This window comes from Neoarius graeffei, chromosome 13, assembly GCF_027579695.1.
Source record: "Neoarius graeffei isolate fNeoGra1 chromosome 13, fNeoGra1.pri, whole genome shotgun sequence".
In the NCBI taxonomy this organism is placed as follows: Eukaryota; Metazoa; Chordata; class Actinopteri; order Siluriformes; family Ariidae; genus Neoarius; species Neoarius graeffei.
Window position 1 is genome coordinate 53,221,758 of NC_083581.1, and position 19,991 is coordinate 53,241,748.

Below are 19,991 nucleotides of genomic sequence, written 5' to 3' on the forward strand. Positions count from 1 at the left end.
TAGATTTTGATAGTATATCATTTTAAAGAACTAAAGTCGGTTCCTTGGTGCTGTGCTGTTTGTGGTTATGTGGTTCTTTAGCTGCTAAGGAGAGGTGCGATTGAATGTGAGAGAATGATAAATCACTCAATAGACCTCTGAACAATTTGTCCCCCTCACTTCTAAAATGATGGCTACGCCCCTGGTGAGCAGGACAACAAACGAACGAATGAACTCTCCCCCCTAGTTAAGACGCTCTTAGTGTTGAGGCTTTTGGGAAACCCACTGCAGGTTTGTATCCATAAGTTATAACAGGTTTGTACAGGGATGGTTCGGAAAGTATTCCCCAAATGTTAGAACAGTATAATCAAAACCCATCCTGGATTAGTGGAAGGTTCCTAAAATTTAAAGGAGAACTGTAGGCAAATTTATCATAATTCTATTTCTCTCATTTTATTAAATATAAGAATGAATTTGACAGCTATTTTGTCACTGTTACTGTATAGCAAGTTATGAGTGTTTGAAATATGCTACGTAATATACAGTGCTGAGCGTAAATGAGTACACCCCCTTTGAAAAGTAACATTTTAAACAATCTCTCAATGAACACAATTTCCAAAATGTTGACCAGACAAAGTTTAATATAATGTCTGTAACTTATAACGTGAAAGTAAGCTTAATAATATAACTTAGATTACACATTTCAGTTTTACTCAAATTAGGGTGGTGCAAAAATGAGTACACCCCACAACAAAAACTACTACATCTAGTACTTTGTATGGCCTCCGTGATTTTTAATGACAGCACCAAGTCTTCTAGGCATGGAATGAACAAGCTGGCGACATTTTGCAACATCAATCTTTTTCCATTCTTCAACAATGACCTCTTTTAGTGACTGGATGCTGGATGGAGAGTGATGCTCAACTTGTCTCTTCAGAATTCCCCATAGGTGTTCGATTGGGTTCAGATCAGGAGACATACTTGGCCACTGAATCACTTTCACCCTGTTCTTCTTCAGAAATCCAACAGTGGCCTGAGATGCGTGTTTAGTCATGTTGGAAAAGTGCACGACGACCAAGGGCACGGAGCATCATCTTTTTCAGTATAGAGCAATACATCTGTGAATTCATGATGCCATCAATGAAATGCAGCTCCCCGACACCAGCAGCACTCATGCAGCCCCACATAAGGACACTGTAGGCACCATGCAGTTTTCTTTGTATTCCTCACCTTTGCGACGCCATACAGTTTTGAAGCCATCAGTTCCAAAAACATTTATCTTGGTCTCATCACTCCAGAGTATAGAGTCCCAGTAGTCTTCATCTTTGTCAGCATGGGCCCTGGCAAACTCTAGGCAGGCTTTTTTGTGCCTGGGCTTTAGGAGAGGCTTCTTTTGTGGACGGCATCCATGCATGCCATTCCTCTGCAGTGTACGCCGTATTGTGTCACGTGAAATAGTCACCCCAGTTTGGCTTTCTACTTCTTTAGATAACTGCAGTGAACTTGCACGCCGATTTTCTTCAACCCTTCTCATCAGAAGACGCTCCTGTCGAGGGGTTAACTTCCGTGGACGACCTGGACGTCTCTGTGAGATGGAACTGCAACCATCTTTCTTAAATTTTTGTACCACTTTTGCTACAGTATTCTGACTGATAAATAAAGCTTTGCTGATCTTCTTGTAGCCTTCACCTTTGTGGTGTAAAGAAATTATTTTCTTTGGGGAATTCTGAAGAGACAAGTTGAGCATCACTCTCCAGCCAGCATCCAGTCACTAAAAGAGGTCATTGTCGAAGAATGGAAAAAGATTGATGTTGCAAAATGTCGCCAACTTGTTCATTCCATGCCTAGAAGACTTGGTGCTGTCATTAAAAATCACGGAGGCCATACAAAGTACTAGATGGAGTAGTTTTTGTTGTGGGGTGTACTCATTTTTGCACCACCCTAATTTGAGTAAAACTGAAAAAAATGTGTAATCTGTTATATTATTAAGCTTACTTTCATGTTATAAGTTAAACAGATTTTATATTAAACTTTGTCTGGTCAACATTTTGGAAATTGTGTTCACTGAGATATTGTTTAAAATGTTACTTTTCAAAGGGGGTGTACTCCTTTACACTCAGCACTGCATCAGTCCATATGTCAAAGCAATGGCCTTAAACAAGATTCGTTGAGACCTGTGCGAGACATCGTAGGACGGAAGTAAAACATACAGCGGAAATCAAAGTGACGGACATCTGCCAACGTTGTCAGACGCGCGCGCCCTCTTTCGAATGCTGATGTGATCAAGCTGGAAGTTGTTTGTTTTGATAGCAATCAGGAAAGCTTGAAAAAAGTAGGCAGTAATCGTCATTTAAACTTGGCTATAAACCGAATAGGCTGATAAATATAATATTTAAATTGCAATTAGTTGCCAATATAAGTTACAATATAAGGTTAATAAAAGTGAAAATGTAATAACACGTTAATTAAGAAATGAAGCAAGTTTAAAAATGACTTCAGTTCTCTTTTAAAGGTTACCAGACCATTCCCAGAACATTCTGGAAACCAATAACTGTTATCTGATGTGGCATGAAAATACTGGCTGCAATTAGTGGTCCAGTGTCGATCTATGACCCAACACTCCAGGAAGTCTACCGGTTAAATTTAGTCTCCTATACATAGCCCAGCGAGTTGGCCTAGTGGGTAGCACATCTGCTTCTCGATCGGGAGAGCATGAGTTCTACTCAGGGTCGGGTCATACCAAAGACAATCATAAAAATGGTGTCTAGGAGGCGTCATGGCTCAGGTGGATAAGGCGCCACACCATAAATCTGGGGACCCGGGTTCGATTCCGACCCCTCCCCGTCTCTCTCTCTCTCCTGCTCATTTCCTCTCTCTACACTGTACTATCCAATAAAGGTGAAAAAAGCCCAAAAAATATCTTTAAAAAAAAAAAAAAATGGTGCCTACAGCCATCTGGCAAGGCATGCTGCAATACAGATGCAAGTGGGGAGTCAAACTCTCACGGTTACCAGAGGACTAGCCCCCTACTGTAACCCTAGCTATGTAATATAGGCGAGATCCCAAGGGTTACGAAACGGAGATCGGTGCCGCCAAACCATGAATGGTGCAAGATCCCAAGGGTTACGAAACGGAGATCGGTGCCGCCAAACCATGAATGGTGCAGGAAGGATTTTAACTTTTGACTCCGATACATATTATTTAGTATCTGGCAGTATATCCTTGCGAATACAGATACTTGTGCTACCAACAGATTGAGACCCATCCATCCATTTTCCATAACCACTTATGTGCAGGGTCACGGGCAAGCTGGAGCCTATCCCAGCTGACTATGGGTGAGAGGTGGGGTACACCCTGGACAAGCCACCAGATCATCACAGGGCTGACACATAGACACAACCATTCACACCTACGGTTAATTTAGAGCCACCAATTAGCCTAACCTGCATGTCTTTGGACTGTGGGGGAAACCCACACAGACACGAGGAGAACATGCAAACTCCACACAGAAAGGCCCTCACCGGCCACTGGGCTTGAACCCAGGACCTTCTTGCTGTGAGGCAACAGTACTAACCACTACACCACCAGTTTGAGACCCTCTTGATGATTCACTTACTCATTTAAGAATACTCTTAGAAAATTGTGTACATCTCTCCCATTCTTATGCCTAAGCATAGGAGTAAATTTCCATATTTATAACAATTATTGGCAATAAACTCACTCTGAGCAGCTTTAACCTCTCACACAGGACAATAATACAGTAAACATAAATCCACAATGCATCAGCATTAAGGAGATTATCATTTTAATTAAAACAAAATTCCAGCAGGTAAGAGACATTAAGGTTTTTTCATTCATCGATAATTAAAATCAGTGCATTCATGTTAAATATTTATTTTGGTTTTAGAGTCTAAAATGAAGTAAAGACAAAGCTGGGTTCTGGTTCAGGTTTTGGTTTAAATGACTGGATGAATTAAACAAGCATTATATAGAGGATGGGCATTTTTATTAGTGCTTTTTTTTTTTCTTTGTTTCTTTAAAAAAAAAAGGTTCATTTCTTACATTGCTTAACAAAAGGACCATCCTGTTGATTTTTTTTTTTTAATCGGTGTAACACCACACAGAGTTGAGAAAAAGCTAAACATCGCCACAAGTTAAGATGCATTAAGTTTTGAAATAAATTCTAAAGACATCACCGAAGAGACAACATGAAATAGTCTCTTAAAAATCATTAATGCAAAAATATATTTGGACAACATTAAACAGTACAAATGAGAAAAAAAACCAATACATTCTATGCCAAAGAAACACAAAAGTTACCTATAGCCACTTGAAGATAAAACATAGGTTCAGTACGATAAGTTAGCATTTTAAATGTTGCTATATGACTGTATTCATCGTTTTTGCTATTTTATTTCAACAGTATAGAAGAGAATTATGTACTACCATTTTTACATACATACACGTTGATTTATGCATTTTTATTTACTTATTTTTAGGTAGTTCTGGAAAAAAAAAATTAAGAGACCACTGCAAAATTGTCAATTTCTCTGGTTTTACTATTTATAGGTATGTGTGTTTGAGAAACATGTTTTTGTTTTATTCCTTAAACTACTGACATTTCCCCAAAATTCCACATAAAAATATTATCAGAGCATTTAACTGCAGAAAATGACAATCGGTCAAAATAAAAAGATGAAGTGATGGGTTTAGGAATCAACATTTGATGGAATAACACTGACATTTAAATCACAGCTTTCATGCGTCTTGGCATGCTCTCCACCAGTCTTTCACTTTGCTCTTGGGTGACTTTATGCCACTCCTGGCACAAAAATTCAATCAGCTCAGCTTTGTTTGATGGCTTATGACCATCTATCTTCCTCTTGATCATGTTTCAGAGGTCTTCAGTGGGGTTCAGATCTGGAGATTGGGCTGGCCATGACAGGGTCCAGACCTTGTGGTCCTCCATCCACACCTTGATTGACCTGACTGTGTAGCATGGAGCATTGTCCTGCTGGAAAACCCAATCCTTAGGGTTAGGGAACATGGTCAGATCCTGGAAGAAAGCTTGCTTCCTTCTGCTAACCTTGTACATGGCTTGATTCATGTGTCCTTCACAAACAAAAATCTGCCCCATTCCAGCCTTGCTGAAGCACCCCCAGATCATCACTGATTCTCCACCAAATTTCACAATGGGTGCGAGACATGGTGCTCTTGGGTGACTTTATGCAAACAAAACTCAAAAGTGAAACTCCATCTTAGGCCTCTCCAGGTCTCCGTCTAACCATTAGATGACTGGGTGATGGGAAAAGCTGAAAATTACACTCATCAGAGATTATGACCTTACTCTAGTCCTCTACGGTCTTCAGCAAACCTCAGCCTGGCTCTTCTTTGCTTCTCATTGATGAAGGGCTTTCTCTAGCTTTGTATGTTCAGTTCAGTTGGTCGGGTTCAATGCCCGAACTGATGATCACATCATCAGTTTTTCTTTGGCTAATCAGACACAAGGTACGCCACCACTCTTGCCGGAGCGGTTGGGGGTTAGGTGCCTTGCTCAAGGGCACTTAAGTCAATCCTGCTAGTCTGGGGAATTGAACCAGCAACCTTTTGGTCCCAAAGCTGTTTCTCTAACCATTAGGCCATGACTTCCTCTTTGTATGACTTCAACCCCACCTGGAGGAGCTGGTTTCAAACAGTCCTTGCTGTGCACTTAACCCCAGCTACTATTTGCTATTCTCCTTGTGGGTCACTTGATGTCAACCTCTGGCTGTTGAGCGACATTCGAAGGAGTTGACAATCATCCTGGTCAGTGGAGTGTCATTTTCACCCTCTGCCAGTCTGTAACTTTGTTGTCCCCAATGTCTGCTACTCGACCTTGTTCTTATGAACTGCCCTCTTTGAAATTTCGAGGGTGGAAGCAACTTTATGACCACTGTATCCCTTTGGCAGTAAAGCCAGAATTGAACCCTTATTTTTCTCACTCACAATTTTTCTTTTGGTATGATATACATTTGTGTATTCTAATTAAGGTGCTACTAGTACTGTTTTTGCCACGCAAATCGGTCTTACTGCAAGATGATAGTGATGACCACAGCATTGTTTTTTGTACTTTTTCTCATTAAGATTTGGTTCAGGTAAACATGGGATAAAGAAGGATAGTAATCTGTTACGGTGGGTTGCATTTGATAGTAACTTTAAACCGGCCACATACGACAAGGGATTTAAACAGTGGGAAACTAAGGGAATTACAGCATGGTGTACTCTAGAGAGAGATGGAGAGTTTCCAGAATATGAGCGACAAATACACCATCGTTCAAAAGTTTGGGGTCACTTTGAAATTTCCTTATTTTTGAAAGAAAAGCACTGTTCTTTTCAATGAAGATCACTTTAAACTAATCAGAAATACACTCTATACATTGCTAATGTGGTAAATGACTATTCTAGCTGCAAATGTCTGGTTTTTGGTGCAATATCTCCATAGGTGTATAGAGGCCCATTTCCAGCAACTCTCACTCCAGTGTTCTAATAGTACAATGTGTTTGCTCATTGCCTCAGAAGGCTAATGGATGATTAGAAAACCCTTGTACAGTCATGTTAGCACAGCTGAAAACAGTTTAGCTCTTTAGAGAAGCTATGAAACTGACCTTCCTTTGAGCAGATTGAGTTTCTGGAGCATCACATTTGTGGGGTCGATTAAATGCTCAAAATGGCCAGAAAAATGTCTTGACTATATTTTCTATTCATTTTACAACTTATGGTGGTAAATAAAAGGTGTGACTTTTCATGGAAAACACAAAATTGTCTGGGTGACCCCAAACTTTTGAATGGTAGTGCATGATCTGGGTAAACACGAATTCTATAGGTACTTACAAATAAGGGATTACTACAGGAAGGAAATCGGGACAGGTCCCTCCATGGTAGTGAATGGTGTGATCCAAATTATAATCAATACGTATAAAAGGCACAAAAGTCAGAATAATATCTTCACTGTACCAAAAATTGATAAGTAAAAATTCAACTAATTATAATCAAAGAAAAATGGGAATTGGAGCTCAACACAAATCTCAGACGATGAGTGGCAGAATATGTGGAAAATACAGCAAACATCCACCAATTCGCAGACATGGAGGGAATTCTCCTGGAAAAACCGAATTAGATTTATCATCACACCCAAGGTCAAGAGTAAACATCTGAATGTAAACTTACCATGTTGGAGAGAATGTGGAATATTAAATGCAGACTATGCACATGTATTTTGGAAATGCCATGAGATACAGGTGTTTTGGAAAACTGTACATGTAACTCTGCAAGAGATACTGGGGTATGGCATTCCCATGAGCTGCACGGTACTCTATCGGTGTAATTTCACAGAGGGCAATGTACACGCAGGAGATAAGTACCTTACAAAAATACTGTTAATAGCTAGTAAAAAGGCGATAACAAGGAAATGGGGCAAAGTAGATCTTCCGACCAGGGAACAATGGATAGAAATAATAGAGGAAATCTATACAATGGAAAAATTGACACACCATCTGAGATTGCAAGAAACACCACTAGAAGACAAGTGGCTGAAGTGGACTAATTGGAGGACCTTGGATAGCGACAGATAAATGAAAAGAATGGGTATAGAGGACAAAACTGCGAGAATTGATGGATAAAGAAGAATGTATCTCCCAACAGGGCACAATTAGTATTACTACTGTATTTTATTATTATATCCTCTTGTTGATGCTCCTTGTTGGTCTGTTGTAAATGTTAAAATTGAATTTAAAAAAAAAAAAAAAAAAAAAGAGATTTGGTTCAGGTGATTACTTAATTCATACCTCTAAGTAAAATGAGGTGAGCTTGTGTTGGAATTCCAGCACAGACGCTGGAATGAAAATGGCTGCCGTACATAGAGATGCTGATTTAAGAAAATTGAAGTGGTCTCTTAATTTTTTTCCAGAGCTATGTATATACAGTCATGGCTGAAAGTGTTGGCACCCCAGATTTTTTCCCAGAAAATGAAGCACATCTCCCAGAAAATTATTGCATTTACACGTTTTGTTATATACATGTTTACTTCCTTTGTGTGCATTGGATTAAAACAAAAAGAAAAAAAAAGCAAAATTGATATAAAATTTCATGCAAAACTCAAAAAATGGGTCAGACAAAATTGTTGGCACCCTCAAGTTAATATTTGGTTGCACACCCTTTGGAAAAAAATAACTGAAATCAATCGCTTCCTATAACCATCAACAAGCTTCTTACACCTCTCAACTGGAATTTTGGACCACTCTTCTTTTGCAAATTGCTCCAGTTCTCTCATATTTGAAGGGTGCCTTATCCCAACGCAATTTTAAGATCTCTCCACAGGTGTTCAATGGGATTAAGATCAGGACTCATTGCTGGCCACCTTAGAACCCTGCAGTGCTTTCTTTCCATCCATTTCTGGGTGCTTTTTGAGGTATGTTTGGGGTCATTGTCCTGCTGGAAGACCCATGACCTAGGATGCAAACCCAGCTTTCTGACACTGGGCCCTACATTGTGACCCAAAATCCCTTGATAATCTTCAGATTTCATGATAGCTTGCACACAGTCAAGGCATCCAGTGCCAGAGGCAGCAAAACAACCCCAAAACATCTTTGAACCTCCACCATATTTGACTGTAGGTATTGTGTTCTTTTCTTTGTAGGCCTCATTCCATTTTCGGTAAACAGTAGAATGATGTGTTTTGCCAAAAAGCTCTATCTTGGTCTCATCTGTCCACAAGACGTTTTCCCAGAAGGATTTTGGCTTATTCACGTACATTTTGGCAAACTGCAGTCTAGCTTTTTTATGTCTCCGTGTCAGCAGTGGGGTCCTCCTTGGTCTTCTGCCATAGCGTTTCATTTCATTCAAATGTCGACGGACAGTTCGTGCTGACACTGATGCACCCTGAGTCTGCAGGAGAACTTGAATACATTTGAAAGTTGATTGGGGCTGCTTATCCACCATTCAGACAATCCTGCGTTGCAACCTTGCATCAATTTTTCTCTTTCATCCTTGTCCAGGGAGATTAGCTACACTGCCATGGGTTTGGAACTTCTTGATGATGTTGCGCACCGTGGACAAAGGAACACAAAGATCTCTTGAGATGGCTTTGTAACCTTGAGACTGTTGAGATTTCTCCACAATTCTGGTTCTCAAGTCCTCAGACAGCTCTCTTCTCCTCTTTCTGTCCTCCATGTTTACAACCCCGATTCCAAAAAAGTTGGGACAAAGTACAAATTGCAAATAAAAATGGAATGCAATAATTTACAAATCTCAAAAACTGATATTGTATTCACAATAGAACAGACAACATATCAAATGTCGAAAGTGAGACATTTTGAAGTTTCATGCCAAATATTGGCTCATTTGAAATTTCATGACAGCAACACATCTCAAAAAAGTTGGGACAGGGGCAATAGGAGGCTGGAAAAGTTAAAGGTACAAAAAAGGAACAGCTGGTGGACCAAATTGCAACTCATTAGGTCAATTGGCAATAGGTCATTAACATGACTGGGTATAAAAAGAGCATCTTGGAGTGGCAGCGACTCTCAGAAGTAAAGATGGAAAGAGGATCACCAATCCCCCTAATTCTGCACCGACAAATAGTGGAGCAATATCAGAAAGGAGTTCGACAGTGTAAAATTGCAAAGAGTTTGAACATATCATCTACAGTGCATAATATCATCAAAAGATTTAGAGAATCTGGAAGAATCTCTGCGCGTAAGGTTCAAGGCCGGAAAGCCATACTGGGTGCCCGTGATCTTCGGGCCCTTAGACGGCACTGCATCACATACAGGCATGCTTCTGTATTGGAAATCACAAAATGGGCTCAGGAATATTTCCAGAGAACATTATCTGTGAACACAATTCACCGTGCCATCCGCCGTTGCCAGCTAAAACTCTATAGGTCAAAGAAGAAGCCGTCTGGATGGGAGCACTAATATGCTCATAACATTGTTATGGGGTTGCATTAGTGCGTGTGGCATGGGCAGCTTACACATCTGGAAAGACACCATCAATGCTGAAAGGTATATCCAGGTTCTAGAACATATGCTCCCATCCAGACGACGTCTCTTTCAGGGAAGACCTTGCATTTTCCAACATGACAATGCCAAACCACAGACTGTATCAATTACAGCATCATGGCTGCGTAGAAGAAGGGTCCGGGTACTGAACTGGCCAGCCTGCAATCCAGATCTTTCACCCATAGAAAACATTTGGCACATCATAAAACGGAAGATACGACAAAAAAGACCTAAGACAGTTGAGCAACTAGAATCCTACATTAGATAAGAATGGGTTAACATTCCTATCCCTAAACTTGAGCAACTTGTCTCCTCAGTCCCCAGACGTTTACAGACTGTTGTAAAGAGAAAAGGGGATGTCTCACAGTGGTAAACATGGCCTTGTCCCAACTTTGAGATGTGTTGTCATGAAATTTAAAATCACCTAATTTTTCTCTTTAAATGATACATTTTCTCACTTTAAACACTTGATATATCATCCATGTTCTATTCTGAATAAAATATGGAATTTTGAAACTTCCACATCATTGCATTCCGTTTTTATTTACAATTTGTACTTTGTCCCAACTTTTTTGGAATCGGGGTTGTAGTGTGGCACACACAGACACACAATGCAAAGATTGAGTCAACGTCTCTCCTTTTTATCTGGTTTCAGGTGTGATTCTTATATTGCCCACATCTGTTACATGCCACAGGTGAGTTTAAACGAGCATCACAGGCTTGAAGCTAAATAATTTACCCACAATTTTGAAAAGGTGGCAATAATTTTGTCCGGCCCATTTTTGGAGTTTTGTGTGAAATTATGCAAATTATTATTTTTTCTCTATTTTTTGTACTGTTTCAATACACACAAAGGAAATAAACATGTGTTTAAAAAAAACATGAGTAATTGCAATCATTTTCTGGGAGAAATACTTCATTTTCTGGAAAAAAAAATCTGGGGTGCCAACACTTTCAGCCATGACTGTATATATATATATATAAAAAACACACACACACACAAACAAAATGGGTTTTGTTAAACCCTACAGTAGCAGCAAGCAATGGTGTCACCCTTATTGGTAAGGCAGAGGGTGGGGTATGGAGCATATTGCAGTTTTAGTGTTACAGAAACAAAAATTATTAAAAATTCTGCCAGCATCACGTGTATACTGAAAGCACTATGTGGAGAAATGAACGTGCTATGTACTAAAAGCGGAGAAACATTATTTAAGTGTTACGTAAACAAGGGTTTTTATAGGTCAAAATGAAGTAACAGAAACTCCATCTACAGATGCTCTGAAAGGAAAAAGCACAGTGATATTCCAAACTTACTCTCCCTTGTTGCATCATCGCATTGGTGCTTGAATTTAGATTTCAATTTAAAGCAATCCGTTTATTCCAATGGACACTCAGACCTAAGGGAAACCCAAAAGTCTCCATTTTCTATGAAAAAGGGAAGGTAAGGCACCTTGGAACCCTGATTATTCAGTGTATGCTGACCTAACAAGTTCCCCACTCCAATCCTTCCAACTTGGGTGACCCGAATAGAACAGCGTTACAGCTTTAATTAACATCAGTCCAATGCAGACTCGCTCCCTGAACTCTCCTCTCCTCACATCCTTAGTTCCTAGTGCTAAAAAGGAATGGAAGGAAGGATGCAGGTGCTGCTGGAAATTGTACCTGGGATGTAGTCTATACTCTCTCTCCCTCCCTCCCCCCCCAGCAGTTAACACTACAGCGCATATTTGGAGGCAAACGGATGGACCGCTCGCACCCACCCAGCGAAATCCACAATTGATCTTTTCAAATTTATTAATCCTACAATTAAGAAAAAAAAAAACAAAAACACATTCCTAGCTACATACAATGCAACATCTGTACATACAATGGAGTTCTGGCCAAGTGCACTGAGTAAATGAAGAGGATGGAGGACGTTACTCTCAGTTATCAGCAAGACTAGACATGACCAACAGTTTGTGTGTTCTTAATAAGACAGCAACACACCTCTGAACACCAATGTCAAAACAAATCTTCCTTTTCAGGAAAGCCATTTGTGATTGCACTTTTAAGTATTTTAAACCAGTCAGCAGCAGAACCCGAGCATGAGTGGGTTTCCCAAAAGCATCGTAGCACAAAGATCACTTAAATGGTCGAGCAAGCAGCACAAAGAACACTCACTCACTCCTAGTTAAGATGCTCTTAGCATTAAGAGGCTTTTGGGAAACCCAGCACATTTAAGTAGTCCTTAATTATGTTCGCTGAAAGCTTAAAAGCTCAGGTTTTTCTGAGTGAGGAGAGGAAGTCATAGCTTGGTCTGCCTTCTCATTAATGTATACATTTTAAGTATACTTTTCATAACCTGGAGATTTTATTCACAACAACAACCTTCACCTTGTTCCAAACCATCGCAAAAAACAAAGTCTGTCTAGAAGGCTAAAGGATCTGGAGAAGGATTTCGAGGTGTTATTTGGGCACAAGGCCACGAGACTGGGGGTAGAGTGGAGATCCTGAGCTGGTGGGACTATGGGCTGATGTGGGCGTGCTCACCTTCTTGCCTGTTTTGGGACGACTGGAAAAGAAAGAATCAGGGCAAGTGAGCAAAAAAGAAAAAGAAATTTACAATACATTATGTGAAATTTATAAATAAAAAAATAAGTACACAAAAACATGCACATACAGTGGGGCAAAAAAGTATTTAGTCAGTCACCAACTGTGCAAGTTCTCCCACTTAAAAAGATGAGAGAGGCCTGTAATTTTCATCATAGGTACACTTCAACTATGAGAGACAGAATGAGAAAAAAAATCCAGAAAATCACATTGTCTGATTTTTAAAGAATTTATTTGCAAATTATGGTGGAAAATAAGTATTTGGTCAATAACAAAAGTTCATCTCAATACTTTGTTATATACCCTTTGTTGGCAATGACAGAGGTCAAACGTTTTCTGTAAGTCTTCACAAGGTTTTCACACACTGTTGCTGGTATTTTGGCCCATTCCTCCATGCAGATCTCCTCTAGAGCAGTGATGTTTTGGGGCTGTCGCTGGGCAACACGGACTTTCAACTCCCTCCAAAGATTTTCTATGGGGTTGAGATCTGGAGACTGGCTAGGCCACTCCAGGACCTTGAAATGCTTCTTACAAAGCCACTCCTTCGTTGCCCGGGCGGTGTGTTTGGGATCATTGTCATGCTGAAAGACCCAGCCACGTTTCATCTTCAGTGCCCTTGCTGATGGAAGGAGGTTTTCACTCAAAATCTCACGATACATGGCCCCATTCATTCTTTCTTTTACACGGATCAGTCGTCCTGGTCCCTTTGCAGAAAAACAGCCCCAAAGCATGATGTTTCCACCCCCATGCTTCACAGTAGGTATGGTGTTCTTTGGATGCAACTCAGCATTCTTTCTCCTCCAAACACAAGTTGAGTTTTTACCAAAAAGTTCTATTTTGGTTTCATCTGACCATATGACATTCTCTCAGTCCTCTTCTGGATCATCCAAATGCTCTCTAGCAAACTTCAGACGGGCCTGAACATGTACTGGCTTAAGCAGGGGGACACGTCTGGCACTGCAGGATTTGAGTCCCTGGTGGCGTAGTGTGTTACTGATGGTAGGCCTTTGTTACTTTGGTCCCAGCTCTCTGCAGGTCATGCACTAGGTCCCCCGTGTGGTTCTGGGATTTTTGCTCACCGTTCTTGTGATCATTTTGACCCCACGGGGTGAGATCTTGCGTGGAGCCCCAGATCGAGGGAGATTATCAGTGGTCTTGTATGTCTTCCATTTTCTAATAATTGCTCCCACAGTTGATTTCTTCACACCAAGCTGCTTACCTATTGCAGATTCAGTCTTCCCAGCCTGGTGCAGGTCTACAATTTTGTTTCTGGTGTCCTTTGACAGCTCTTTGGTCTTGGCCATAGTGGAGTTTGGAGTGTGACTGTTTGAGGTTGTGGACAGGTGTCTTTTATACTGATAACGAGTTCAAACAGGTGCCATTAATACAGGTAACGAGTGGAGGACAGAGGAGCCTCTTAAAGTTGTTGTTACAGGTCTGTGAGAGCCAGAAATCTTGTTTGTAGGTGACCAAATACTTATTTTACCGAGGAATTTACCAATTAATTCATTAAAAATCCTACAATGTGATTTCCTGGATTCTTTCCCCCCATTCTGTCTCTCATAGTTGAAGTGTACCTATGATGAAAATTACAGGCCTCTCTCATCTTTTTAAGTGGGAGAACTTGCACAATTGGTGGCTGACTAAATACTTTTTTGCCCCGCTGTACGTATATAAATACATACACTCATTGTCCACTTTAATAAGAACACCTGCTCCTTTATGCAGTTATCCAAACAGCCAATCAAGTGGCAGCAGCACAATGCATAAACTCATGCAGATACAGGTCAAGAGTTCCAGTTCATGTTCACACCAAACATCAGCATGAGGAAAAATGTGATCTCTGTGACTAACTGTGGCATGAGACGCTTCAGGACCAAACAGTTCGAGGAACTTCTCCCTCTCCATAGTCAACACTATACAAGAGTGCTCCGAGAGCACAATATCCCCCGCTGGCAACTGCACCATAACACTGGTAAAATGTAACTGAATTGAATGAAATTACAATACGCGCATTACTGACATATATCAGAGAATCCTGTCAAGTTTCGTGAAATTCCTCCAAAAATTGAAAGAGGAGTTGATTTCAGAAGGCGAGTACCCCTTCCCAGGATGAACGGACATCGCCATGACATAATCCCCCTTCGGGCATTTCGGAAAGCGGGGGATGAAAATTGATTTCAGAAAGCAAGCACATCTTGATGAAATTGCCCAAGTACAGGTTTGTTAATAATCAAGGGCATAAAACTGGTAAAATTTGCCCAAATTAAATGAAATTTCACTATGCGTATAACTGTCATATAACAAAGCCTTTTGCAAAGTTGGGTGAAATTCCTCCACAAATTGTGAGAGGAGTTGATTTCAGAAGAACGTACACCCTCATGAAATTGTCAAAGTTATTTAATCAAGGGTCAAAACTCTGGTAAAATTTTCACAAACGAAATTAAATCGCAATATGTGTATTACTGTCATATAACAAGGCCTTTTGCCAAGCTTCGAGAAATTCATCCAAAAATTGTGAGAGGAGTTGATTTCAGAAGGAAAACACTCATGAAACTGTCAAAGTGTAATTTTGTTAATCAAGGGCTGTAACTCTGGTAAGTGTGACCCAATTTAACGAAATTACAACACGCATATTACCGACAAATAAAGAATCCTGCAAAGTTTCGTGAAATGCCTCCAAAAATTGCAAGAGGAGTTGATTTCAGAAGGTGAGCACCCTTCCCGGGACGGACGGACGAAAATCGCCATGACATAAATCCCTCTTCAGGCCTTTCAGCCAGCGGGGGATAAAGGACAAGAACATTTAATTTAAATGTTCACATTTAATTTAGACATCAGAATCGCACTGCATTTCCTCCATTGTATGTAGGCTCAATAAAGCCTGGACAACAATGCAATGTTGGTTTATTTGTCCGTGTGTTTTTTTTGTTTTTTTAAATGCCAGCGTTAGGAGCTGGTGGATGAGTTACACGGACTGTTCTCTCTCATTACTTAGTTGAGCAGCTCTTGACGATACAGATTACTGCAGTTGTGCAATGGGGCTATTTACGGTTTGATCTCGAACACATTAAGAAGGCAAGAAATTGCACTAAATAAATAAATCAACAGTTTTGAGACATCGGTTAACTGAAAAGCATTCCAGGTGACTACCTCATGAAGCTGGTTAAAGTGCATATCACGGGTAAATTCAGGCGCAAGATCAATGTAATTTTCCTATTTTATATTAAACTTTGGTCAAATATCGGTCACATTTTGCGTAATTTTTTTACCTTGCGCAATACCAATACCAGAAAAATTCAGTTGAAATCAAGCCATTTGAGGCGAATTGGTCCGCCTCTGAAAAAACTTGGCATTTGGGTTTCTCAGCAAACGTTGATTTTCGTGGCGTCATCTGCGGGACGCCTCCCTCTGAATCCTACGCCAGCACTGGTTTGTTTATGAGAAAACGACCTGGTGGTTTTCTGTAAATTTCTTCAACGTTATCACATAATTATTAAAATGGTTAACGGATGTATCGTAGGAGGGTGTAGCAACACCAATCTTAATGGGATTAGTACTCATCGTTTCCCAAAAGACCGGACGATGAGAGAGAGAAATGGGAGCGCTTGGTCTACACAGGCTGTGCACTGAAACCGTGCAAAGCTCTCGCAGCCTGCTGGCGCTTTTGCAGGTGACGTCATGAATCTGGCTCCAGACTCCCTTGGGATTTTTCCAGACGCATTTTGTTATTTTATTTTTTCTGCTGTAGACAGATGGCCTTGTGCAAAATTACCCTTCTGGATGAGTGTGTAAAGGGATATACTTTCATATTAAAAAAAAAAAAACGAAATTGGTCCAGAATATGCACTTTAAGATAATGCCAATAGCGTGCAAAGTGTCAAAGTAAACGCTGGATACTTTGAAGAACATATGAAACATTTAACACTTTTGTTTACCACATAATTATGTATCTGTTATTCCATAGTTGTGATGTCTTCAGTATTGTTCTACAATGTAGAAAACATTCAAAATACAAAAAAAAAAAAAAAACCTTTGAATAAGTAGCTGTGTCCAAACTTTTGACTGGCACTGCAGGCTACAACAATGGAAGGAAGAAATAAATAAATAAATAAATAAAAGTTCCCTTGCGATTGTTAATTAAATAAAAGACATTCATCTACATGAGATATGCGTCTCTTTTTTGACCGTCACGTCTTCCATTTCTTTAGTAGCTTGATGCTTTTCCGTAGTCTTGCTGACTTCTGCAACATCACTTTTTTTTTTAATAAACTTCAGTTCAGAGTTGTACTAATATGCAGAGTCGAGTTAAAGCACAGGGCTGTTCGGAGTGTGCGCGCTGTGTTCTACAGGCTTTTGATTTCACTTAGTCACAAGACCAAATACTAAGTGAATCTCAGAGGCGATAATATACATTACATAATATGTTAATTGTCTTGGCAACATGTTTTATAGGCCACACAATATTAGGCTTTTTCATATGCTATTAATAAAATTTATTTATTTGGCATATTTCCCACCAGATATTTTGGCATTAATATTTTCATTTGCCGGGCAACTACCTGTGATACCAGCTAAAAGGCTCAGGACGTGCACGGCTTCCTCCCGCTGATTTAAAAACATCATCACGTTTGGTCTTTGCAAATGGAAATGATTTAAATGTTTATTTGCATATAGACCACAGACATGAGGTCTGATCACAAGCGCTCACTTGATATAGGTGTGGAGATACAATAAATGCCAGGTGTGAACAGACCTACTCAGAGCTGTTCTGATCACCCAGTACACGTTAATACCAGGTCTGAAAGGAGCCTTAGTGATCTCAGTAGACACTTTTGTATGATCATCCATCTCCATCACTTCTTCTGTGATGGCTGTTCTTCATAACCACCCTGTACATCATGTGACATCATCCAACAGCAGGGTTATACGCGGACTCTGAATGCCAGGAAACACTGCTCAGACACCACCAGTTGTGGTGCAGTGGGGAATTTCAGGAGTTCTCTCAATATTGTGCTTTCAGATTATAGGCTGCAAAAGTAAGTGAACCCTTTGGAATTACCTGCATTTACGTATAAATTATCTGTTTTAACTAATAACACACAAATTATTGCTTTGTTCTTGTCCATATTGAATACATCATTCAAACATTCACAGTGTATGCTGGAAAAAGTATGTGAACCCCTGGGCTAATGACTTCAACAAAAGCTAATTGGAGGAGTCAAGAGTTAGCAAACCTGGAGTCCAATCAATGAAAGGAGTCTAGAGATGTGGGTTAGAGCTACTCTGACACTCAAAAATTTTGAAGTTTGCTATTCACAAGAAGCATCTGCTGATGTGAACCATGCCTCGCAAAGGAGAGATGTCAGAAGACGCACGATCAAGAAATTTTGATTTGAATAAAAGCAACATCCAGCACTATGCAAGGTGGAAAAAGAGCACATGGATACTTCATCCCAATGGTGAAGTACAGAGGATGGAGCACCTTGATTTGGGGATGCTTTGATGCCTCAGGGCCTGGACTGCTTGCCATCAATGAGGGGAAAATAAATTCCCAAGCTTATCAAGGTATCCTACAGGACAATGTCAGGGTGGCTGTCTGCCAGCTGAAGCTAAGTAGAATGAATGACTTAAAAAAAATTAAAAAAAGGAAAATACGCCTTTTGAAACGGCCCAGTCAGATCCTACACCTTAACCCAATAGAGCAAGGATCATCAAACTGCGGGCCGACTCCGGCCCGCCACCCCCCTTTGACCGGCCCCCCAGCCCCTCACCACTTGAGCCGGTCCTATGAGGCAATCCCCAAAAGTGGTCATGGCCTATTTTTTTAAATTGCTTTTTGGCAAATAACATGTCTGCATCTTGTATTTTGTTGATTTTATCAATTAAAATTGATATTTAGTTATAAAATGAACTATTCATATTTTCCGAATTTTCGTCATATGCTCGCGATCAAGCAGTGACAGGCAGCGCACGCACAGAGAACTGTCAGTATTCGGGACAGCAAAATGGCTAGCGGTCAGCGAAAAGTTGACAGAGAGTGCAGAGTTTTTAAAGAACAGTGGACCACCGATTATTTTTTCGTTCAGTGTAAGGACCGTGCAGTTTATCTTGTATGTAAAGAAAGTGTGTCGGTTTTCAAAGAATATAATCCGCATTGTCACTACAAAACCCGCCACAAAGAGTATGCTAGTTCACGAGGGCAAACAAGAGAAGACAGGATTCGGAGGATGAAATGCGGACTGGCTGCACAACAGAATGTATTCCTTCGCCAAACCCAGATCAACCAGGCGAACCAAAGATTTGGGGGACAACGTGTATGACCAGCTGAATGAGAGAGCGTCAGAATTCGAGTTTTTTGCTTTGGCCATGGATGAGAGCAATGACGTGCAGGACACAGCACAACTGCTGTGATCTATTGATCATATTATAATTTCACTGTATTTTAAAATGTATTTATTTTATAGGCCTATTTATTTGACCTTTATTAAGTGCTGCACACAATTATTGTTAATATTAATATCAACAGGCCTACCTACAATTTATAATTTTTCACTCACCTTTGCCAGTGTCAATCACCTCAACTAGGCAGATGTTTCTTACCTTGACAGCTTTGATGTTATTTTTATTAGAAAATAAATAAATGGAATATCTGTGGTATTTCAAATTAAAACAAAGCGTGAAGACTCGATTACTACTTTTGCAAACCACTAGTAAAGATAAACAAATATGTGCCAGGAATCAAGTGTTGATCTAGTAGTGTGGATATAGTAGTGGGGATGGCTGTGCCAGGCTAGTAATCTCTACTACACAGTGAGGCCTGCTGGTGGTCATATTTGTCTGGGTCATACAATTCTATGTTATATAGCTGACCCGACCCCGGCCCCCCATCACAGTCAGGAACGACAATGTGGCCCCCAGAGAAAAAAGTATGGTGACCCCTGCAATAGAGAGCCATTCACATGAGACATCCTAAGAATATGGCTGAGTTAAACTAGTTCTGGAAGGATGAATGCTCCAAAATTCCTCCTCAACATTTTGCAGGTCTGATCCGCAGCTACCAAAACTGCTTGTGTGAGGTTACTGCTGCCAAAGGAAGTTCAACCAGTTATAAAATCCAAGGGTTCACTTACTTTTTTGACCAGCTTTGTGAATGTTTACATGAAAGATAATTGTGTTATTTAAAATAAATAGACCCCTTCGCATGTTTGTAAACAAACCGACCGTTGCCAGGATGCGCGCGCAGCCTGGACCCAGAAACAATGGCGCTGCCCATAGACCGGCATTATGAGCTGTCAGATTATGCCAAACAATTGTCGTTACAAGATCGAGAATGCTACATAAATAAGTTAACTCTAACAAGTGGACATCGCCTACCGGATCCGC

At 40.3% G+C, this 19,991-nt stretch overlaps 1 protein-coding gene across 4 annotated transcripts in view; it reads right to left on the bottom strand.

Annotated features, from left to right (window-relative positions):
- Nucleotides 1-11,724: 11,724 nt before the first annotated feature.
- Nucleotides 11,725-19,991, bottom strand: part of kif3b (kinesin family member 3B) — a 39,302-nt gene continuing 31,035 nt past the window's right edge. For all 4 annotated transcript variants that reach the window (XM_060938029.1, XM_060938030.1, XM_060938031.1 and 1 more), the window contains exon 9: nucleotides 11,725-12,567. In XM_060938029.1, coding sequence (XP_060794012.1) covers nucleotides 12,462-12,567 — 106 coding nt within the window. In that variant the 3' untranslated portion in view covers nucleotides 11,725-12,461. The remainder of the gene's footprint in view (nucleotides 12,568-19,991) is intronic.